Source organism: Hyperolius riggenbachi, chromosome 1 (assembly GCF_040937935.1).
Source record: "Hyperolius riggenbachi isolate aHypRig1 chromosome 1, aHypRig1.pri, whole genome shotgun sequence".
NCBI lineage: Eukaryota > Metazoa > Chordata > Amphibia > Anura > Hyperoliidae > Hyperolius > Hyperolius riggenbachi.
In genome coordinates this window covers 198,504,808-198,529,212 of record NC_090646.1, presented here as the reverse complement: position 1 = coordinate 198,529,212, position 24,405 = coordinate 198,504,808, and the positions used below count along the sequence as shown (strand labels likewise).

Genomic DNA, 24,405 nt, shown 5'->3' with positions numbered 1-24,405 from the left:
TACGACCTATGGCAGTGCATGGTCCGCCCAAATTCCCTGCACAGGGTTTGCCGGACTCATTTTGGGAGACCAGTTTTTTCTTCTGCTGGCTTTGGAACACCAAGTATACAGACATTCTGTAAGGCTGCACCTGATGACATTAATGTCGCCACCTGTGATAGATTTTAGAATGTAAATCAGGAAGAGTATTTACTATGAGCAAACTAAACACTGAATGAATACTTTTTAAAGTAAATTATATTATTTTTAGTACCATTCATCTTCAAGGTGCCCACTAATGATACAAACTGTACGGTCGGGTGCATTGGAAGATTAAAACAGACGGGTGCAGGCATTGGGCAACAGCACTGAAGTCCAAAAGGCACAGAGCAGGAGGTGAATGTCATCAGAAAGGAAGCAGCTATTTATCAGTATAGGGGGATAGGGGCTGGGCACTAGATGGGATATTTGCAGAGTCAAAACCATAAGTTGAAAATGAACAGGGTAGCCAAATTGCTGAGACAAAACGCATGCTACACATACTGTTCAGGAGGCACAGAATGGTGAGGGAATCTCCCAAAAAATAGTTCTGTATGGTTCTGATTGGAACTAGCTTTGCAAAAAGTATTCATTGAAATGTGTGATATTTGCCAAAGTATAAATTACACAAAACACAATAAATGACTGTAGCAGACAAACTGCAATATGACCATTTGGCTTTGGATGGATTGAACATTATTGATTTGTCAATCAAAAAACGACAAGTATCAAAAAGCACCAGACAAATGAAAGGAAACTTTTTATTACAAAAATTAAGATTAACACTATGTACATAACTACATTAAAAAACAGCACTTACAATAAAAATACAAACATTTCCACATGACTCAGAGCACCTCATTTCATCAGAGCTGGTTATCATGTGAGGTATATTTGTTGTATTGCACATATCCAGTAAAAGGTTGCCTTCTTTGCTGTATATAACAGCATGACAAAATGTACATTTTACATATTTACCTCATTTTCTAGAGCATCACATTGGATAGAAAGAACCACAGAAATCTACTGAGAAATCACCTGTTTGTAAGGAATAGGAAAGGAAGGCACAAATTTTGCTTTAACCCTTCATGGTAGACTCCTAAAGACTAGTGCCTGTGTGTGGATTCTGTCACGCAAACCACCTGACTAAACAAGGGAGCCGCTTAGAGAAGGATGAATGGGCTGGTACAATTTATGATTAAGGCTGAAATGTCACACACACACATATGAAAGACAGTTTTTGAGGAATTACATTGAAGCCAGACATCCAGCAAGTATAAGGCAGCAGCCTGCTCACTGTTTTTACAGGATCGAGGGATTTTGACACAAGTTCAGCTTCATCTTTGAATATTCAGATCTGTGGCAGGAAATAAGCTATTATGGCTTAGTATGCAGGGTGCCCATAGATTACATTGTGTCAAACACTTCTACAGATGAAGTAATACTGTTTTCAAAATGTGATCATGCGACCCGAGGCAGCAGAGCTGAAGGAGTTAATGTCTGTGGACTGGGCTGCAGTGGCTTTACTTAGTATTAAATTGCTCAGATTGAAAGATGCGGAGTACAGGTTGCCAATTGAGGACAATTCAGTCTGAGCTCTGGAAGCCTGCATTTTAAATGAAGAAAGAAGAGTTGTGCCCAGTATTCCCATAAAACTTCTCTAACCATAAAGTGACATAACACTACCCAAGCCCTACAGCGTTAAACACATGACTAACAAAAGCAGTGTGCCCACAGCTAAAGTCTCATTCATTATCACCTTTTCAATTATTTATAAGCCTTATGCAGCAATGGCATCCATTCAAATAGGTCATTAGTATGAGCCATAGCTGAATAATAGCATACACCAATAAACAAGAAACAGAAGCCTATAAAAGGGTGTACACCTAAAGGTAAACCAGCATTAAACTTTAAACATACAAAGCGCAAAGTGTAGTTTTATGGTCAGATGCTGAGAAACCCTCCTTCATACTGTCTGCAGCACCTTGAAGAGGCTTTACTTTTCATAATGGACCCTTTAAAAAACAGATCAGGTTTGGAGGCTGTGCAGATGCACAATGTGGAACAAAATATTAATAAATAAAGATTTAGACTCCATTCAGGGACCATTAGAAAACATGGATTCCTTTATGGCTGCACTTCTGCTAAAGAGGGTTCTTACTATAGCTAGGACAAATTGCTGACATAGGTAATACGGCCACAGCACAGTCAATTGCATTACATTTCGCTTTTTTTTATTCTTCTTCTTGATGACAGAATACATTTTTCCAAGTTATGTTTACTACTGTAAAAGGCACTTGTGGTGGCAGTGAAGCATTTTGCACAAGCCATGACATAGTAGAGAAATGAATGGGGCTTCATATTGGCACAAGTGCACCAAAAACAACAGGAAGCTTCCTGACTGACATTTTCAAATCTCTTTAGGACTTGAGCTCCATAAAGCTGGCCACAGGTTACAACAAGGGAGCTCCATAGTAGTGACTTTTTAGGGATAATTTCCACTGGGAGCCAAGGCTGTTTCCGATTTGGCCACAGCTTCCATTCTCCTGCATAGCCACAGCCCAAATTGCTAAGCCACGCCATGCATAGCTTAGGATTCAGCTGTGTGCTGCATAAATCTACAACATGCTGTCCAGATTGGCACTGAAGTGCGATCTGAATGGAAAGCCACGTTACAGATAGGCAGCATTTCCCGCGCAGCTCGCATTTGGTGAAACGCTGCAAATCTGTTAGTGGAAACGGCACAAAGTTGTGGGATGTTTATGGTACCTACAGACTTCTTACACGGTGGCCAACATGCACATACGGATTTGAAATCTAGTGACCTGGTTTACAGAATTTTAATAATTTTTATTCATACTTCATCTATTTGATGACTAAAGGTCTAGCCCTACTTAAGTCCACCTCTGTATCTATTTGTATAATTTTGTAACAGTGGCCTCCAAAGAGGTGGCTTCTGAGTAATGTATGTCAGCACTGAAGATAACTGCTATGATGTTCTGTAGGATGCTCCACCTGTGCCAGTATGTATGCTAGAACAGCAAGAAAACAATATGGATGTTACAATATATTTAACTAATAACGTTTTTATTTATTTCTAAAAACACGCTTTCATTTTATTTACCTAACTTTTTTACAAATTCATTATAGATTATAGTCCCCCTGTGGAATCGGGACCTCCTATGGGAATAGATTTTTCTTTTTGTTTCTTTGTTGAGATTGTATTTACAGGCTTGATTTACTAATGCTAGCTACACAGAATTTAGTTTTGCATCTGATCGATGGGTAATTGACTGGAAGTTGTATCGTGCGTATGTGTTCAACCTGCTCCCAATCGGAATAGATTTTCCCATGCTTACTTTGCAAAATTGATTCCATGAATGAACAGGAGCTATTCATCCCATTCCGGTCAATCAGTTGGGAAATTGCATTGTGTGCATTTAGCATCAGGTTCTCCAGAGTTGGAGAACACAAGGGATTCTGTAAACCTGGTCTGGATGTATTACTGACTATAAGATGACAAATATGTGCAACCGTTGCACAATAGTTCAGTTGAGGGCCTGAGCCCACTAACAGAGTTGTGTCCGCTTTTCAGCATCTGTAACATTGATGTGTAACTGACAAGTGGACCCAACTGCGTTAGTGGGCTCAGGCCCTCAATATTCTCCAGTTCAGGAAAGCCCTGAGTATGTTAGGCCCTATGGACCTGTGGAAGTCACGTTTATGGAAAGCCCTGCTTGTAAGATCCAGCATTTTCACAGATGAACCCACGTAGGGGCTGTTTTACAACTGTCATCTTAAAATGAATACAAATATGAACAAGATGTAGGCCCAAGGCTTAGTCACAGCTTTCTGCAGAGTAATGGCCTGACTGACATGTCATGGGAGTCTCAGCTAGGCAGCAATATTGGCTTTGTTTGTGGATGATGCAGTGAGAATCGGTGAAGGACAGGGACAAAGCTGTGTCACACAATAACATATACATCTGCAGCCTGGATGATTCACAGCAGAATGATGCATCCCTTGCAGACAAAACTAGTCAATCTTAGTGCAAATAAAAAAGTAGTCTAACAAAAAGTATTGTATAAAAAAACATTTAAAAACAAGTGTTATATAGTTCAAGCAGCATTAACGTGTCAGCTGGGTAAACAGAAGCCCAACAGGCCTAAAGTCCTCATTCCATTTCTGCCAGCCGCTAGATCTTTGTTTTGTTCATTACAGTCTGACATATGGAGGAGGCTGAGAAAACGGCTCTTCTGTTTCTACACCAGCTTCTGTCAACTGAACTGGAGCATTAAAAATACGATCATCTCCTGCTGTTCAAGAAAAACAATGAAAAAAAAAATTGAATAGTATAGGATGTTCATTATTCAGTTAATTGTAACACTTGGCATTAGAACCACACTCTACTTATACACAGAATAAAACACTGTCTAATCCAGCCAAGCACTCGTAAAAAAGAAATACGTATACGCTGAAAGCATACTAGTAGTTATAAGATTGCACATGCTTGCTGCATGGTAAATAAAGACCATCATATTATGTGGTCTGATTGGTGTTTGCCAATGTTTAGAGACTGGTACACACGTGCGAGGACTGTCACCCAGAAGGGTTGGTGACTTGATCCTTTGGGCGACAGGTGCCATGGCTGTACAGACAAGTTGCTGGCCTCCAAGACAGAGCTGTGCACATTGGAGCCATAAACAGTGGGAGGGGTGAGCCCTCGGTCAGCGCTTGGCTGAGACGATCCAGTCCAAAAAGTGCTAAGCGATACCACTAGCGATTTGTGGTAGCTCTTTGCAAGTGATTGTGGGAGCGATTTTCCTGCTCCTATACAATTCATTTCAATGGAAACGCTATCAAAATGCTGCATGTCCTGCGATTGCAATTTGACTAATCACAATCGCGCTAGTTGAATCTGCCCCATCCAGTTACATTGGGAGAGCGTTTAGGGACATCGCTAAGGATTCAAAGCGATCCCTAAAAGCTCAAAAAAAAAATCTGCTCTAGTGGCTTCCAGCCGTAAGGACGATACAGTGATAACACATAAACTTTTAAATGGCCCCACAGTATTCAATTCCATCTGTGTGTTATATGCAACTGAAGTATTTATGTTTAAAGAAGTGCTGTAAGTGGAGCTGACCTTCCCTTATTTGTTGTACTTTACATTTACAGTACCTAACTTTTGTATAGTGCAACAGGTTTTAGTATCTTCCTGCACATAATACCTTAGACTGGTAGGGGTATGTAGGGTATTGCACTGAGCCTTCTGACAGGCATAAGTTTATCCTTACAGCAGAATGTTACGTTTCTGTAGTAGCTAATAGAAGTAATGGGTTGGAGTCCATGCGCGGTTAGGGACTTTCTCCACTACCCTGCGATTTGATTGCAAAAACACAAGGTACATTAAACTAATGGAAACAGCAGCAGCAATTTCCATTAGTGCAATCCGATTGCGATGCGATTTTGGTCCAAGCACAATCTGTGTCCTGCCGCATTTTGGATGCCGATTGAGCTCTACTATACTAAATATAGTAGCTCAATCGCATGGTGGAAATTGAAACGCGATTGCGATCACAATCCATAGTGCAAAAGAGCCCTTTCTCAGTTCATCTGTCACTACGGTTTCAAGTGTTATTTTACACTGGGATTGATCAAAGAGCTGGAGAAGATTGGGGATTCTTGATGAATACTGTATAAATTATCCTGAAAATGTTGCTCAAATTTATTCAAATGTATCAGGTGGCAAAAGCTTTTTTTTTCTTTATCACATCTGTATCACTTTTCTTATCACTTCTGTAAAGTATCTGTATACACCTCACTGTTAATCAATCCACTACTTGACGGCTTCTTTTCTTACCATGGACAGTGCACACCAGTTCCAGACTCTGAGAACTCTCATGTTCAGGATGCAGCCATTCCTAAAACAGAGCAGCAGTGCAGGTAAGTGGCAGCTTACACATAACAGGCAGACAATACTATCCCTGAGCAGCATCACATTCACTTCTTGTTTTGTTACAAAAGATGTGCATACTTTATATAGAATGTTCAGGTAAGTAGCAGCTGAAACCGCTGCATATTGCACCTCAACTTTCAAAGACAATACAGAAAAATGCATTGTTTATGTAAAAGAGTATTCAGAGGTAACCATTGAGGCTCTGAAGCGTCGGCATGGTTACTTCAGAATAAAAAAGGTAAAATGTACAGATACTTCTGATCACTCCTTTAAGAGCAAATCATTCCATATAACATCCTGATTTGAAAGTAGACATGTTCTGTTTACTTCATGCTCAGCAGATGAACCTGACTACAGAACCTTTTTTAATACACCAAAACAGAACACTGAACTGACATTTAAACTGTACCCGAGGTCAGAGTGATATGGAGGCTGCCTTTTAAAAGGACAACTGTAGTGAGAGGTATATGGAGGTGGCCATATTTATTTCCTTTTAAAGGGAACCTTAACTGTAAAAAGAAAAAAAAAGTTTTACTTACCTGGGGCATCTAACAGCCCTCTGCAGCCATCCTGTGCCCTCATAGTCACTCATGGCTCCTCTGGTCCCCCGCTGCCAGCTAGTTACGTTTTTGCCGACTGGAAGTCGGCCGGCCACCATGCGTACGTTTTAACGCATCCCTGCTGGTGCAGGAAGGTATTGCAGACATCAACAAGTACATTTTTATTACACCCGTAACGCGTAAAAATGTACTTGTTGATGACTGCAATAGCTTCCTGCTCCAGCAGGGATGCGTAAAAACGTGCGCATGGAGGCCGGCCGACTCCCAGTCGCCAAAAACGAAACTAGCTGGCAGCGGGGCACCAGAGGAGCCATGAGTGACTGCGAGGGCACAGGATGGCTGCAGGGGGCTGGTAGATGCCCCAGGTAAGTGAAACACTTTTTTTTTTTTAAGGTTCCCTTTAAAGCCCTTCTAAATCCAAAACTGGACAAGACAAATTCCAAAAGCAATCAGGGGACTAGAGTAAAGCTGGCCATACATACCGAATTTTACCAGCAAATTCAACCACTCTGATTGAATCTGCTTTTATCTTTGATGCAGAAAGCCGCACCGGTAGTGACTTATACCTAGTATACACCATACAATTTTCTGTTAGATTTTCTGTTAAGGTGACCATACACTGATAGATTCGCAGCAGATTTGACCATCAGATATATTTTTGTCAGATGCCTGTCAAGTCGAATCTGACAGGAAGCTATCTGATGTGTGTCAAACACTAGGAACAGATTTCCAATAGATTTCAGAATGAAATCTATTGGAAATCAATCTAAATGCATTATTGCACCCTTAGATCCAATGTAACTCTATGGGCCATTGATCTGCTGCCAGCAGTAGATCCACCTAGATTTTCCATCCTGTCAGATAGGACAAATCGATCGAAACTGGCTGCAAATAGATCGATTTGCTGATTTGTAAGAATCGATTTTTGATTCATCGATTCTATAGAATCGATCGAAGGCTGAAATCGACCAGTGTATGTGCCCCTTAATGCTGGGAATACACGGTTAGATTCTGAGCCATTTAGATGGCTCGATAGATAATTTCCGACATGTCCGATCTTGCACCTGATTGTTTCCGCGCTTGATTCTGCATGGGGAACAATGGGAAAAGATAAGAAAAACGAATGGAAGATGAGAATCGCCTGCAGAATAGAGCACGGAAAACGATTGGGCGCGGAATCGAGCGGCAAAATTGACCGTGTATTCCCAGCATTAGATTATTTTCTGTAAAGTACTGGTAGAGACTGGTCATTATCTCTGGTGCATTGTCTTCTGGTTATCTCCTGCTGAGTAGAACAATGCTTAATTGCTAGGCAGATAGATGGTTAGATAGAGAATTTCTATCATGTTGGAAATGATCTATCTGGCAGGTAAATCTTACAGAAAATTGTATGGTCTATACCGAGCATTAGATCTGACACAGCAGTAAGCCCAACAGCCCTGTATTGCACTGTGTCAAACAGTGCAATGCTGCAGTTGAATAGATTTTAAATACCTACCATATTTAAAATCTATTAATTCTACTGAAAATCTATTCATTCTACTGAAAATCTTTGTGCAGCGTATGGGGGGCACCCAATGGCACATTGGGTGACAATGTAAAAATGTACGGCCACATTAAAGTTTTACCTTTGGGACTGAACTTTTGATTTGGAAAATAAATTTTGTAGTTCTGCACCTAGGATTAAATTGACTCATAAATTTGGATTTAGATGCATGGATTACCTTCACTCTTGAAACAGTGGTGTGTAATGAAAGCACAATTGATCTTTTATTATATATGATGTATAAGAGCTTACCTACACAATCTGTTCAAAATATTCAAAATCTGTTGGCCCCCATACTACATGGAAGCGTGCATTTACAGGTAGATGCAGGCCGGTCACTGTGTGTCTCTTACTCTATCCCTGCCGTGTGTCCTCCCCGGATTTATTGACCTGTGTCGCCTGCATTTGCTGCTGTATAAGAGCATTACCCATATGTCTGCAAGAATACTCGCAGGAAGCCGATCCAGTCTTTCGTGAACTATCCTGTAGTCTGTAATCAGATGCCTTCTCTATAGGGCCCATTCACACTTGTAAATGCAAAGCGTTTTGCACGGGTGATGTTACCGCAGTTAGCACGGTAATATCACTGTACACTCCCTGGATTCCCGAGTGATCATGATCATCGCTTTTTAAGCACTGTATCGTGATCGTTCCAGAATCACGGTAAAATGCTGCATGCACCGCGTTTTACAATTGCCGCTAATTCGCCAGAGATCGGCATCAATAGCCGCAGTGAGATCACTGCCATATAGTGAATGTTGCACTAGCGTTTTAAAAAGAATTAGTGGTTCGGCAATTAGCAGTAAACGGACGCTAATCACTTAAGTGAAAACGGCCCAGTGGATTTACAGGTTGGCTAATTCTGTCGGTGCATCCCAGTTCTGAGAGTACCATCATTGCTGACCAAATGACCAACTTGGTTTGCAGAAACATCTCGAAACCTGCAGGGAACCTCCTTTGTGTTTTACAGGATCCTGCAGACATTCAACCAGGTACTGACCAAACACACTGGATGCCTGGAGAACACTGCTAGAGGGTCCCCTGGACCTCAAAGGAGCCGGTGCCTTGTCTCAGCTGGATTGCTCCTACGGCTTCGGGATATCTCCACAAAAAAAAAAAAAAAAAAAAAAAAAAGTGTACACTGGTTCCAATACAGCAAAGTTTATTGCAGCAGTAGTGTGCCGTCTCTTTTGTTTTGTGTGGAGATTCAACCAGGTACTGTCCTCCAGACACATTCATAAAAATGACAAGCTAATGAAGACTTGCTTACCATTCCTGTTAGGTTGTCAAAGCACATACAACGCGGCAAACTTCGGCATCCCATATAGACTATGCACAGGACAACAAAAAGGCTGGAGATGGATGCTACAAGCATAGCTATGTTTGCTCCTTGAACAAGCCGATTAAGAATAAACGTCTGGAAAAAAAAATAAAAAATAAAAGAGGGTAGCTATAAAACCATGCAGAGAAAATAATGTTTAAATACTACTCCAGTCTAAGTACAGTACATCTGGAAAGTATTCACAGCTCACTTTTACCACAACTTGTTATAATACAGCCTTATTCCAAAATGGATCAATTCCTCTGAATTCTACACACAACACCCCGTATTGAGATCGTGAAAAAAAAAAAACTGAAATTTCACAGCATTTGCTCAATACTTTGTGGATGCACCTTTGGCAACAATTACAACCTCCAGTCTTTTGAATATGATGCCACAAGCTTATCCTTGGGCAGTTTTGCCCATTACTCTTTGCAGCACCTCTCAAGCTCCATCAGGATGGATGGGAAGCGGCAGTGCATATCCATTTTAGGATCTCTCCAGAGATGTTCAATCGGATTCAAGCCTGGGCTCTGGCTGGGCCACTCAAGGACATTCAGAGTTGTCCTGAAGCCACTCCTTTGATATCTTGGCTGCATGCCTAAGCATTGGTCATTGTCCTGCTGAAAGATGAACCATCGCCCCAGTCTGAGTTCAAGAGTGCTCTGGAGCAGGTTTTCACCCAGGATGTCTCTGTACATTGCTGCAGTCATCTTTCCCTTTATCCTGACTAGACTGATGCTGCCACCACCATGCTTCACTGTAAGGATGGCAATGGCCACATGATGAACAGTGCCTGGTTTACTCCAAATGTGACACCTGGCATTCACACCAAAGAGTTCAATCTTTGTCTCATCAGACCAGAGAATTTTGTTTCTCATGGTCTGATAGTCCTACAGGTGTCTTTTGTGAAAATCCACAAAGGGCCTCTTGAGCTCTGACAGAGTGACCATTGAGTTCTTGGTCACCTCCCTGACTAAAGTAATTCTCCCCCAATTGCCTAGTATAACCATTAAAGTGGACCCAAATTAAAAATACAAGATTTCAGAAATAAAATCTATTTTCTAAATTAGAATAAATAGCAGCCTTTTTTCAGCTGCATGACGACAAATATAAAATATTTTACATTTATTGGACTAACCCCTCCCTTCCTTTCATATTGCCGGGACGGAATCCAGCAAACTGATGGAGTAGGAGGTGTCTGGCAAAGGAGGAATTGCTAATGGCTGCCACCTGTATAACTCTAGTTATGAAAAGAGAAGGGTGAAAAGCATGCACTGAAATGCTCATAGGCTTGAAGGAGTGTTTATTTATCTTTGTATGTGTCAGAGTGGTGCAACTAGATATATTGAATAAAAAAAAAAAAATGTTTGGTTTGCGTCCGCTTTAACCAGTTCTGAAATATGCCCGAATAAGAAACGTTAAGTTTCAAAAGCTTGCAAAGTAATCTTGTACAGACATTAAGGCTACTTACACACTAAGACGTTGCGTTGAGTGCTACATTAAGGTCGCATAACGTGCACCTAACGCAACGTATGGTGGTGCGGGAGAGGACGGTAGAGTGAGCCGTTAGGCGGCTCTATCCGCATAAGGTCTCCCAGGGTGGCACTGATTGGCCGGCGGGACCACGTGATGCGGCCCTGCTGATCTATTTGGCTAGAGTGGTAGTTAGAATCAAAAATTCAAAAAAAGGTCCACACACTCCAGTGTGGTCAATCCACAAAACGTAACATTATGCCATTCAGCACCAACGAGTCGTTTCAAGGCCACGGAGGGCCTTGACAAAGGGGACCCTCCGTGGCCCGAAACAACTCGGTGGTGCTGAATGGAATAATGTCACGTTTTGCCTAATAAATGTGGATTGACCACACTGGAGTGTGCGGACCTTCTTTGAATTTTGAATTTTGAATTCGGATATTGCCTGGTCCTGCATCCCACCACTGGTGTGCGACTCTTCGTATGTACATGGTCCTCTGTAGTTAAGTTATGTCCTCTGTAGTTATTTTCACATGCAGTTAATTAACAACCTGTCTTTCACTTTAGAATTCTGTAGTTATTCTAAGTATTGAAGAGTTAACTTTAGAGATCTCTCCTTAACTTAAACAAAACCTGTAACGAAAAAAACCTCCCCTGGGGGGTACTCACCTCGGGTGGGGGAAGCCTCTGGATCCTATTGAGGCTTCCCCTGTCCTTCTCGGACCCACGGCGGCAGAGATCAAGCCCCCCGAACGGCGGGGATGTAAATATTTACCTTTCTGGCACCAGCGCAGGCGCAGTATCAGCTCTCCGCCTCGGAGATAGGCGGAAATAGCTGATCGCTGTTGGGCCGCTTGACTGCGCAGGCGCAGGTCTCCTGCACCTGCGCAGTAGAGCGGTCCCGACAGAGATCGGCTATTTTCGCCTATCTTCATGCGGATCGCCGCAACACCACTCCTGCTGGAGCCAGGAAAGGTAAATAAATCAGCGCTTGTCAGGCTTGTCGAGGGAGGATTCCGGGACACTTCGGGGGAGCCAGCGCTGGACTGCCTGCAGCTACAGGGGAGGGGAAAGCCTCATTGGGACCCTGAGGCTTCCCCCTCCCGAGGCGAGTACCCGCCAGGGGAACTTTTTTTTTTTGTTACAGGTTCTCTTTAAAGACAGAAGAGTTAACTTTAGGTTTAGAAAAGTTATTAAAGACAGGAGATAAGCTTAGTGAATTGAGGCCAATGTCAGAAAGTCCCAGCTGCTTACCGGTAGCCGTGTTTCGGCGAGTCCTCCAGGACGGCTGCTGCTGAGACATTGTTGTCTCATCTCTCAACTGGAAACACCTGAAATAAATTGCAAAGTTAATTGAGCCTGAGCCCATAAAGGGACTCCTCCCTCCAAGCTTCCCCAGTTTAAAACCGAGCACCCATTCACCTATTTTTGACATCATATTCTTATATACATATTTTAGGGTTGGGAACTCAGGCAGCCGTCCTGGAGGACTCGCCGAAACACGGCTACCGGTAAGCAGCTGGGACTTTCTCCCATCGTCCTCCAGGACGGCTGCTGCTGAGACCAGCGAGAAATTTACCCTAGGGAGGGATGATGGCCTGCAGAACCTTTCGTCCAAAGCTTTGGTCCTGGCTCGAAAGCAGCTCCACCCGATAGTGTCTGATAAACGTAGTATATGATGACCAGGTTGCGGCCTTGCATATCTGTTCTAGGCTTGCTCCAGACCTTTCCGCCCAGGATGTTGCCATAGATCTTGTAGAGTGTGCTGTTACTCTAGAAGGTATAGTAGTGTTGGTGGATTTGTAAGCTAGCGTGATCACTTCCTTCACCCACCTAGATATGGTGCTTTTTGATGCTTGTAAGCCTTTACTTGACCCTGCATAAGAGACCAGTAAATGACTAGATCTCCTCCAATCGGCTGTTCGCTGTAGATAAACTAGGACCGCCCTTCTGACATCTAGTGTACTCCACTTCCTTTCCCTATCATTGGTTGGATTTGTGGAAAAGGAAGGCAAAATTATCTCTTGTGATCTATGAAAGGCTGACGCTACTTTAGGTAAGTAAGCAGGGTCTGGTCTAAACACTATCCTATCAGGATGTACAACCATGTAAGGGTCTTTAATGGATAGGGACTGAATGTCACTAACTCTTCTTGCAGACGTAATGGCCACTAGAAAGGCTACCTTCAGAGACAGATATTTCAAAGGGATCTCAGATAATGGCTCAAACCTTTCTGAGGTTAGGAACTCCAGCACCATAGACAAATCCCATGGTGGAACTAATTTCTCTGAAACTGGTTGAGTTCTAGCTACTGAGGTAAGAAAATTCTTTACAAACTTATTCCTGGATAACTGTCTATCCAGGAAAACAGAAAGTGCGGAGATATGAACCCTTAGGGAACTAACAGCCAATCCCATATCTACCCCGCTTTGCAAAAATTCCAAAATAAATTTTAAGTCATTAGTTCTGACTCCACTTTTTTTCTTCCATAACAAAAAAGCTTTCCAAATCTTTTCATATTTTTTTCTCGTCGAGGGCTTTCTACATTTTACCAACGTAGAAACCACCCTTTTTGAAAACCCAAGCTTTCCTAAGATACTTTCTTCAGTATCCAGGCTGTCAGGTTCAATAAGTGAGGGTTGGGGTGAAACCGTCCCTCCTGAATCAATAGATCTGGACTGTCGCCCAAATGCCAAGGCCCCTTGACTACTAACTGTTGAAGATGCGGAAACCAGGTCCTCCTGGGCCACCAGGGACCTATGAATATTACACTGCAGTCTGATATCTCTATTTTCCTTAGGACTCTGGGAATTAGCCTGAATGGGGGAAAGGCATACAGGAGACCCACAGGCCATTCCACCATCAAAGCATCTAATCGATTTTCTGGAACCCCCGGGTGTAGAGAACAGAAGTCGTTTAGTTTTGCATTCTGAGGACTTGCAAATAAATCTATTATTGGCCATCCCCACTCCTGAACAATCTGTAGGAAAACTTGATGATTGAGCTGCCACTCTGCCTCTATCGTCATTCCCCGGCTGAGAGAATCCGCCCATCTGTTTTTTACTCCCTGGATGTGAGTCGCAGTTAGAGATATTAGATTGGTCTCTGCCCAAGCCATTATCTCCAATGATAGATTTCGTAAATTCTTTATTTTTGTACCCCCCTGCTTCTTGAGGTAGGATACTGTTACTATGTTGTCTGAGTAAACCAGAACTTCTTTGCCCCTGATGTGACATTGAAGCTGCAGAAGACCCAACTTCACCGCCATCAGCTCTTTGAAATTCGAAGAGCTGGCTATCATCTCCTGATTCCAGGAGCCCTGTACCTGAAATTTTGAGTAATGAGCTCCCCATCCCCATGAGCTGGCGTCCGTATAAACCTTCGCTGGTGACGATTGGAACCATTGACGTCCCAGAGACAAACGACTCTGGCAAGTCCACCACTGTAGGGATAATGGAATCTGATCTGGGCAGAAAACTTGCCTGTCCAGACTCTTCTGACTCCTGTCCCATACTGAAAGAAACCACATTTGAGTGTCCCTTGAATGGGCCTGAGCCCATTCTACTGCTGGAAAGGTTGAAGACATGTGACCCAGAAGAGACATAATGTCTCGCAGAGATACCTTTTCCTCTCTTCTGAAACACTGTACTTTTTGACTTAATTTTATTACTTTGTCCTCCGGAAGATACACCATCTGGGTAGTGGTGTCCCATAGCAGCCCCAGAAACACCAGCCTCTGGGTCGGTTCCAGCTGCGACTTTTCTACGCTTACAATCCAGCCTAAATTTTCCAACACATTTATTGAAAAATTTAGCTGCTGTTTTAAGGTTTCTCTGGAGCCCGCCAGGAACAGGAAGTCGTCCAGATACGGCAGAACCCTTACATTGTGGAGGTGAAGGAAGGATATTACCTCCGCTAGAATCTTTGTGAAGATCCTTGGTGCGGAAGTAATACCGAATGGGAGGGCCCGATACTGATAATGGCAGACCGATTCCCCGATCTGAATTGCAAACCTGAGGAATTTCTGACACGACGGGTGAATTGGCACATGAAGGTATGCATCTTCTAAATCTAACGTCGCCAGGAAAGCTTCTGGATACATGGCACTTCTGACAGAGGCAACACTCTCCATCCGAAATTTTTTCTCCACTATATAAGGGTTCAGGGATTTTAAGTTTAGAATCATTCGAAATTTTCCCGACGGTTTGCGAACCAGAAAAACTCTCGAATAAAATCCCTGGAAATGCTCGTGTAACGGAACTCTTTTGATGACATTTTTTTGCAGAAGAGATATAACTGAATCTCTTAGAGCTTGTGACTTCTGTGGGTCCCTTGGGACCCCTGTCACTAACCTGCTGGGAGGAGGATGAGAGCTGAATTCGATTCTGTAGCCGTACTGAATCAAATTCAGGATGTAAGGACTTTTGGTTATTTCCTCCCAAGCCGGAAGAAAATAACTTAACCTCCCCCCAACCGCATCTTGATTGTCACTTCGTTGATTTTGCCGCAGGGGTTTGGGATTTGTTAAATAGGAATGATCCCCTACCTCTACCTGCGTTGTATGTCCATCTTCTGGACTGAAAGGTACCCCTGCTTGAAGTTTCACCTCGAAAGGGGCTTTTCCTATTGGGAAATGGTTTTTTGGGGGTCCTTTTCCTTTTATCTGGAAACTTCTTACCCCTATCCGATGATCTCTCTAACACTGAGTCAAGGTCTTTCCCAAATAATAACTCACCATGGAACTCCATAGAACATAAATTGTGTTTTGAGATCGAATCTCCCTCCCAGGCGTTCAGCCAAACCGCTCGCCTGGAGGAATTTATGAGCGCTGCCGCCTTAGCTGAAGACCTCAAACTTTCTGACGCGGCATCGGCCAGAAACGCCATAGACTTAGAAATAACTGGTAAGCTCTCCAGAATCTTCTCATGCGGGGTTCCCGCAATTAAGTGACCTTGCAATCCTTCTATCCACCTAACCAGATTTCTGGCTAAACAAATAGAAGCAATCGCTGGTTTAAAAGAAAACGACACCGCATCCCATGCACGTTTGAGTAAAGCTTCCGCTTTTCTATCCATGGGATCCTTAAGGGATCCCGCGTCTTCGAAAGATAAATCTGAATTCTTCGAGTACTGAGCCAATGCGGCATCCAATTTTGGACATTTTGCCCAAGGAGATTCCTCTTCCACTTTGAAGGGGAACCTCCTTTTGAAGGATCTTGGAATAAACAATCTTTTTTCCGGATCCTTCCACTGTGATTTAATGAGTTCCTTAATTGAATCATGTATGGGAAAAACCTTGGACGTTTGAATGAATAACCCCTTATAAATATCGTCTCTAACAGAGGTAACTGGCAATTCAGGCTTAATCTGTTCGGAATAATATACGGCTTTTAAAATTTCTTCTGTATCCTCTGCCGAGAATAAATAACGAGAATTTTTAACAGCTTTAGAGTGTTCAGAAACTTCTGAGTCTATAGCTTCACCCTCTTCTTCTGAGTTTTCAGAAGAAACTGGTATCTGATTCAGAAGGGAAGGTTGAAAGAGCGATGATTGTTGCCCTGACAGATCCTGGACTGAAGATTGGGCTACCGTCTGTATATTAATCTGTTGATCTACTGAAAGGGGGTTTAAAGTAGATGCAGCAGAACGAGATTCCTGCATTAGGCCCTGGCTGGAATCCTGATTTACAGAAAAAGCTGACCTAAAGGCAGTAAATGTATTAGATATTTCATCTTTAACCGTCTGCATTAATTGCAGCAAAGCCTGAGCAGTCTGAGAGCCTTCCCCTGTCGGAGCAGGAGGCTGTTTAGATGCTGTGTGACAATCTTTACATATATTTCTAGCTGCCCCATCTTGAAGCCTAGCATTGCACACTCTACACCTGAGTTTGAGCTTTGCAGATGCTTTCTGTAGGGAAACACAAAGACAGAGAAAACAAAGTTCCTTCAACCTGCTATCTGTACACTGTGTTTTAAATATATACCAATATTTCCTCTTTACATACCCGCGGACCTGTAGCCGTGATATCCGGAATGGCCCCCAGGGTATCATCCGCCGCCGTACTGGAGGACTGCGACTGCTCCATAGTGCAAGCGGGAGCGGCGTTCCATGTGTGCCCCAGCGCGGCTTATAGCCGTACTTCCTGGATGAGGACGCCACCCCGCCTGTCCTCCGAACGGCCGGAAGCGGAAATACGTCACCGGCGGAAGTCCCATTCACGCGAGACTTCGCCGCCGGCTACTGCGCTCCCGGCCCCGACATGGAACAAACGCCGCATGAAGGGCGGCCAACAGCAGCTGTTCAGACGTCCTCGTCTGAGTCACAGGAGACCAGGTAACCCATCGCCCTTACTATCTCCTGCCAGGCTGAAACCTTCCCAGTCACCAGCCCCAACCACTGTTTAGGCACCCTACTCTGCCTTATCATACGGGCGCCCCAGGCATAAACCCATACGAAGCAAAATAATAAACTGCTACCTAAGCAGGTGTCCAGCTGAGAATGGGAAACAAAAAAAAAACTGGGGAAGCTTGGAGGGAGGAGTCCCTTTATGGGCTCAGGCTCAATTAACTTTGCAATTTATTTCAGGTGTTTCCAGTTGAGAGATGAGACAACAATGTCTCAGCAGCAGCCGTCGTGGAGGACGATGGGAGAAACACCTGATCTGCTGGATGCTTGTTCAGGGTTTATGGCTGAAAGTATTAGAAGCAGAGGATCAGCAGGATAGCCAGGCAACTGGTAATGTTTAAAAAAAATAAATAAATATGGCAGCCTCCACATACCTCTCACTACAGTTGTCCTTTAAAGTGAATCTGAAGCCAATTTTTAAATAAAAAAAACAGATACTCACCTAAGGAGAGGAAGGGCTCTGGGTCCTACAAAGCCTTCCAGTTTTCCTCGTTCACCTGCAGGCTCCACGGTTTGAATCTCCCGCTGCGGGAGCCTTAGGCAGACTCAGGCTTCCGAAGACCGGCGGCTCTTTACTGTGCTTGCGTGAGTGCATCAGAGAGGGCGCTCGTGCGTGCGCAATACAGCGCAGACCGTCTTCAGAAGCCCGAGTGCTTCCGTAGACTGCTAAAGTCTGCCAAACCCAGATGAGAATAGTCCACAACCAAATTGGTCGTGGACTGCTGACGGGGAGCCTGTTGTGGAACGCGGACATCGGGGAGGAGAACAGAAAGGCTCATTAGGACCCAGAGCCTTTCCTCTCCTTAAAGAGACACTGAAGCGAAAAAAAAATGATGATATTATGATTTGTATGTGTAGCACAGCTAAGAAATAAAACTTTAAGATCAGATACATCAGTGTAATTGTTTCCAGTACAGGAAGGAGTTGAGAAACTCCAGTTGTTATCTCTATGCAAACAAGCCATTAAGCTCTCCGACTAAGGCCACATACACACATCAGACCATAGTCTTTGGAAAATGAAAGATCACAGACCAATCTTACCACCCTTCATGTAGTATGAGAGCCATACCTACACAGTCTTTTCTATGGAGCTGAACTCCACATCAGAAAAAAACCTTTGCAAGATGCTGCACACACAGATGCTGTACAAACACAAAAGATCAGTATCTGCAAAAGATCTGTTCCTGACAAAAATCCATTCCTGCAAATTGCAATGAAAGTCTATGAGATCTGCAGATCATCATACACACATGATTTAACTGGCATTCATCTGCAGATCAGATCCACCAGGATGGATTTTCAGATCTGCGGATGATTGCTTGATCTGCAGATGAATGTCAGTTAAATCATGTGTGTATGATGATCTGCAGATCTCATAGACTATCATTGCAATTTGCAGGAATGGATTTTTGGCAGGAACAGATCTTTTGCAGATACTGATCTTTTGTGTCTGTACAGCATCTGTGTGTGCAGCATCTTGCAAAGATTTTTTTCTGATGTGAAGTTCAGCTCCATAGAATAGACTGTGTAGAGTATGGCTCTCATACTACATGAAGGGTGGTAAGATTGGTCTGTGATCTTTCATTTTCCAAAGACTATAGTCTGATGTGTGTATGAGCCTTAAGTTAGTCGTGGAGAGGGCTGTTATCTGACTTTTATTATCTCAACTGTTCCTGGACTATTTACTTTTCCTCTGCTAGAGGAGAGGTCATTACTTCACAGACTGCTCTGAAAGACTCATTTTGAATGCTGAGTGTTGTGTAATGTGCACATATTATAGAATGATGCAATGTTAGAAAAAACACTATATACCTGAAAATAAAAGTATGAGAATATTTTCTTTGCTGCTAATCTTCTAGTAATTATTCACAGTACACAACCAATTCACTATATCATTTTTTTTTTTGGCTTCAGTGTCTCTTTAAGTATGTGTTTTTTTTTTGTTTTTTTTTGGCTTCAGACTCTCTAAAGCTACGTACACACATGCGACAACGATCGTTCGTTGTCAACGACGAACGAACTTTTAATTGATGAAAGAACGACCTAAGTAAAGTCAGTTTTAAAAGGTGTGTAACGATCAGATCGTTAGAACGAACGTTACATCACGTAAAAGTAACTATTGCGCCTGCGCATAAAAATGAAAAGTTCCATGGAGAAATAGTGAAATGCGCATGTCAAGCCTAGTACGAACGATCGTTTCCAACGATGTACTACTTTTGCAAACGATAGTTGGGAAAAATCCGCCAAGCTAGATCATTCGTTTTGAACGATCTAGCTCGTCCGTCGTTAGACTTCATGGTCATTGGCTGCTTTTTTTCAAACGATCGTCGTTTGAAAGGATCAGGGAATGATAGTTTCAAACGACTATAGTCGCATGTGTGTACGCACCTTAAGTCAAGTGAGCTTGGTGGTGCCACACCCCATTTCTACCAACATGATAGTAAGCCAGCATTGGCTCCAATGTAAATCTAGTGTTAAGTGGAGAACTGATGGTACAAAGGGGTTTGTAGCCGTTCCCAAGAAGTACAGGATTAAAGCGGACATGAACTCAGAACTTCCTCTCCGCTCTAAAAGATAAACAGCATAATAACCTTTAAAAGATGTTTTTTGTTACAGCTAACACAAATCCTGCAATAAATCTGCAGTGTGTCTACTTCCTGCTTTCACGGAAGCAGACATATTGTTAACATCCTGTGTTTAAAAATTAGCTGCTCTGCTGTGTCAGAGGAGATTCCTGAGCTGACATCTTACAGATCAAATTACAATCACAGATGAGTGGGAATGAGACAGGTTATTATTCTCTAAATACACACAGGGTGCATTTCTCTATGCTTTCCTTCTGTCCTGTGCAAGAGTTCAGGTCCGCTTTAAAGGGTGGTTCACACTCCAAGAGCTTTCTCTAAACACTTGTGATTTTAAAAGCTTTTGCTAATGTAATCCTACATGTTTGTTCTCACTTGTGCAATGTGATTTTCTAAAAAAACAAAAACAAAACAAAAAAAAACCCATAGCATTGCATTAGCAAGAGCTTTCCAAATTACTAGCACTTAAAAAGCTCTTGCAGTGTGAACCAGCCCTAAGGCCAGAAACCCACTAGCAGCAATTTCTAATTGCTAGTGATTTGAAAAGGCTCTTGCTAATGCAATGCTATGGGGGATTTTTATAAAATCACATCACTCAAGTGGGATCCCACCCACAGCATTACATTAGCAAGAGTTTCCAAATCGCAAAGCGCTCAGAAAATCTCTCCTAGTGGGTTTCTGGCCTAAGAAGTGTTCTTGCAGCTTTCTACAGGCTTGCTTTTCCTAATGTGCACTGCCGGGAGGCAGATAAGGTTGTATACATAACAGACGCTCTGTCAACTTTGGATTTGCTTTAGTATCCATTATTCTTAGACAATACAGTATGTAGAAGGTACTTACTGTGTGAACAATGTGTACAGGTGTATGAGAGAAAACTTCATCATCATCCTCTCCATAGCCCAGAGTCAGACAAGCATAAACTACAATAATTGTGGTGGTGAAGCATGAAAACACAGAGACTGCAATAAGCACATTAACCTGTAGACAAGGAAAGTACATGAGTTAGGATGGTATTACATTTCTCGGTGCTACAGCTTGACTATCGAATACCAGGAAGGACAAAACATACAGTATGTAATGGCAAGAGAATAAAGGAATCTTACCAGTACAGGATTTTTCCTCTGCGATGAAAATAAGGCCAGCACTCCCGGAACGGCCATAATCTGAAAACAGAACCAAGTAATGAGAACAAAAAACAAAACAAAAAAAAAAACAAAACATAAAAATAATGCTTTGAATTTTTGTTTTATTCAAACGTGTATATTAATACACGTTACCTCATCAACTTATCAGAATTCATCTCAGACTTAAAACTGTCACTGCAGAGATTTCATCTAAAAATGTTAAAGCTCTAGTTCAGAACCCCATTTTTTCCTAAATTGCATACAAGAGTAATGCTGGGCATGCACGGGTCGATCCGGCGGCCAATCTACTCCCGCCGCTTCCCCGCGCGCGGATCGATTCCCGCTCGTCCCCACCGGTGCTCCTTATCAGCCGCTCAATTCCCCGCCGGCGGGGAATCTATCATCGGACCTGTCGGTTATTATCAATCAAGCCATCAGCGGCTCGATTGATAAGGATACAAACTTGCCGTGTATGCCCAGCATAAAGTGGCAGGGCCAGCACTACTATAGGGGCAAAGGGGGCAATTGTCCTAGCATTCATAGGGGCCCCCAGGTATCCCCATCACCCCACTAAATTATGTGGCTGAGGCCCCTCCCCCAGCAGCCTTATGGAGGCAGTGAGAATAGGCACACACTCACCTCATTCATGAGGGCCCCATTGTAGCTAGAACCATCCCTGATTGCAAGCTTGCAATTCTTGCAATTTCTGTCAGAGTTGGGGAGTCTGAAGAAATTTTTGTGTACTTGGAGTCGGAGGTTTCATAAACCGAGGAGTCAGATGATTTTTGTACCAACTCCAAAGCCCTCATAAGTATTAGCTTTTGAACAATGTTCACCTAACTTGCAGAAATGACAAGTAGTATATAGCCATATGGCCCGGTAGACATCTGCGTTTTGCCCCATCCCCTGTGGAATGGTGCGTTTATTTACTAGTGTGAAGAAACGTTCCGTTTCCCATTGCCCCCAATGCTGCAGTATATTTTCCCTGATCCGTTCCGCTAGGCAGAACTGTCCGGAAAATTAGGGCCTGCAGCATTTTTTGGATCCGGGGGCCGGAACGTACCCGTGCCAACGGAAGCATGTGAATGGATCCTCAGGTTAACATTGGATCCATTCACATCCATTCCGTTTGTACAGTATACGTTCCGCTTACGTTCTGGAAAAAACGCTGATGTGAACCGGGCCTAATAGTATGCATTTTTGTGTTTAACAGGATAGGAAACAAAAATCTTACCACTCCAGCCCAGAGAGGTGCTCGGGTTTTTCCTAACATGGATTCTTTTCTAAAGGCACCATCTATGAAGCCACAGACCACTGAGATCCCAGCAAAGGCCATCTGAAGGATTCCCAGAGCCACCATGCTCCTCTGATTGAATATAAAGTAACGGTAGCGATCCATCACCATCCACCACCACAGCTCCGAAGTCCTGATTTGTAGTGTCTTACAGCCGTGTATCCTGGAACAACCAACCACATTTGTATCATGCTGTAAAAGTGTATGTGCATTACCAATCCTACTTAGAACTTGCCTGTATTAGTGTTATTAGCTTTCCAGTAAGGGTTAATAAACCAGGGTATAAATCACACTTTCTCAACAATTGGAAGTGGACTGCAGAGTTAGGCCACATACACACATCAGACCATAGTCTTTTGAAAATGAAAGATCACAGACCAATCTTACCACCCTTCATGTAGTATGAGAGCATTTCTACACAGTCTATTCTATGGAGCTGAACTCCCCATCAGAAAAAAATCTTTGCAAGATGCTGCTCACAAACATGCTATACAGACACAAAAGATCAGTATCTGCAAAAGATCTGTTCCTGCAAAAGATCCATTCCTGCAAATTGCATTCATAGTCTATGGGATCTGCAGATCATCATACACACCTTGTTTAACAGAATCATCTGCAGATCTGAAAATCCATCCTGGTGGATCTGATCTGCAGATGATCTGCAGATGATTATGTTAAACAAGGTGTGTATGATGATCTGCAGATCCCATAGACTATGAATGCATTTTGCAGGAATGGATCTTTTGCAGGAACAGATCTTTTGCAGATACTGATCTTTTGTGTCTGTACAGCATCTGTGTGTGCAGCATCTTGCAAAGATTTTTTTCTGAAGGGGAGTTTAGACTGTGTAGGTATGGCTCTCATACTACATTGAGTGGGGTAAGATTGGTCTGTGATCTTTCACTTTCCAAAGACTATGGTCTGATGTGTGTATGCACCCTTATGGTGTGTACACACTTGAAAGATAAATGAAAGATCTCAGACCAATTTTACCCCCTTCCATGTAGTATGAGAGCTTACTCTACACAGTCTATTCTATTGAGCTGAACTACCCATCAGATAGAAATCTTTGCAAGATGATGTGCACAAAGATGCTGTACACATGCAAAAGATCCGTTCCTGCAAAAGATCCGTTCCTGCAAAAGATCCGTCCCTGCAAAATGCATTCATAGTCCATGATATCTGCAGATCCTCATACACACCTTGTTTAACAGACTTCATCTGTATATCTGACAATCATCTGCAGATCTCAGGGCTCGTTTCCACTATCGCGAATCTGCATGCGTCCAACGCATGCAGATTCGCACATGTAATGCAAGTGGATGGGCTTCTTTCCACTGTAGCGTTGTTGAGGTGCATTTTTTTCAGCGGTAAAAAAACGCACAAAAGAGCCAACGAATTTGCCTGCGAGTGGAATGCATGCGAATCGCCGCTAATGTATTTAATAGTAAAAACGCATGCGTTTGTTACATGCGTTTTTACCCGCGATTTCGCACCTTTTTCAATTTTATTTTGCCCTGGCAGTGTCATGGTTAATTTCGCATGGCACCCTGCCATGCGAAATCGCACGCGAAATCGCGGGTAAAAACGCATGCGGAAACGCATCCGCATGCGTTTTTACAAGCGTCGGAATGCCGGCGAAATCGCGCCGCAACAGTGGAAACAAGCCCTAAAAATCCATTCTGGATCTGATCTGCAGATGATCTGCAGATGAATGTGTTAAACAAGGTGTGTATGAGGATCTGCAGATATCATAGACTATGAATGCATTTTGCAGGAACGGATCTTTTGCAGGAACAGATCTTTTGCAGGAACAGATCTTTTGAATGTGTACAGCATCTTTGTGCACATCATCTTGCAAAGATTTTTATCTGATGGGGAGTTCAGCTCAATAGAATAGACTGTGTAGAGTATGGCTCTCATACTACATGGAAGGGGGTAAAATTGAGATCTTTCATTTATCTTTCAAGTGTGTGCACACCATTACTCCTGGTACACATCCAATTTTGATTGGCCAATCACTGAGCAATTTTACCACCAGTAGTAAGAGTTTACCTACACAACATTTCCATAGTATTCAAAATCTGTTGACCCTAATACTAAATGGAGGAATTAAAATTGGCC

At 42.9% G+C, this 24,405-nt stretch overlaps 1 protein-coding gene and 1 long non-coding RNA gene across 7 annotated transcripts in view; one reads left to right on the top strand and one right to left on the bottom strand.

Annotated features, from left to right (window-relative positions):
- Positions 1 to 765: 765 nt before the first annotated feature.
- LOC137570952 (uncharacterized) overlaps positions 766 to 24,405 on the bottom strand; it is a 32,454-nt gene continuing 8,814 nt past the window's right edge. For 5 of the 6 annotated variants that reach the window (XM_068279643.1, XM_068279666.1, XM_068279656.1 and 2 more), the window contains exons 2-7: positions 22,222 to 22,444; positions 20,967 to 21,026; positions 20,704 to 20,841; positions 9,351 to 9,497; positions 5,879 to 5,939; positions 766 to 4,334 (exon numbers count right to left, since the gene is read on the bottom strand). In XM_068279643.1, coding sequence (XP_068135744.1) covers positions 4,234 to 4,334; positions 5,879 to 5,939; positions 9,351 to 9,497; positions 20,704 to 20,841; positions 20,967 to 21,026; positions 22,222 to 22,444 — 730 coding nt within the window. In that variant the 3' untranslated portion in view covers positions 766 to 4,233. The remainder of the gene's footprint in view (positions 4,335 to 5,878; positions 5,940 to 9,350; positions 9,498 to 20,703; positions 20,842 to 20,966; positions 21,027 to 22,221; positions 22,445 to 24,405) is intronic. The other variant, XM_068279648.1, reaches the window with a different exon arrangement.
- Positions 5,886 to 22,511, top strand: LOC137570987 (uncharacterized). The gene is made up of 2 exons (XR_011031267.1): positions 5,886 to 5,961; positions 22,201 to 22,511. It is a non-coding gene; the product is annotated as an uncharacterized lncRNA (long non-coding RNA).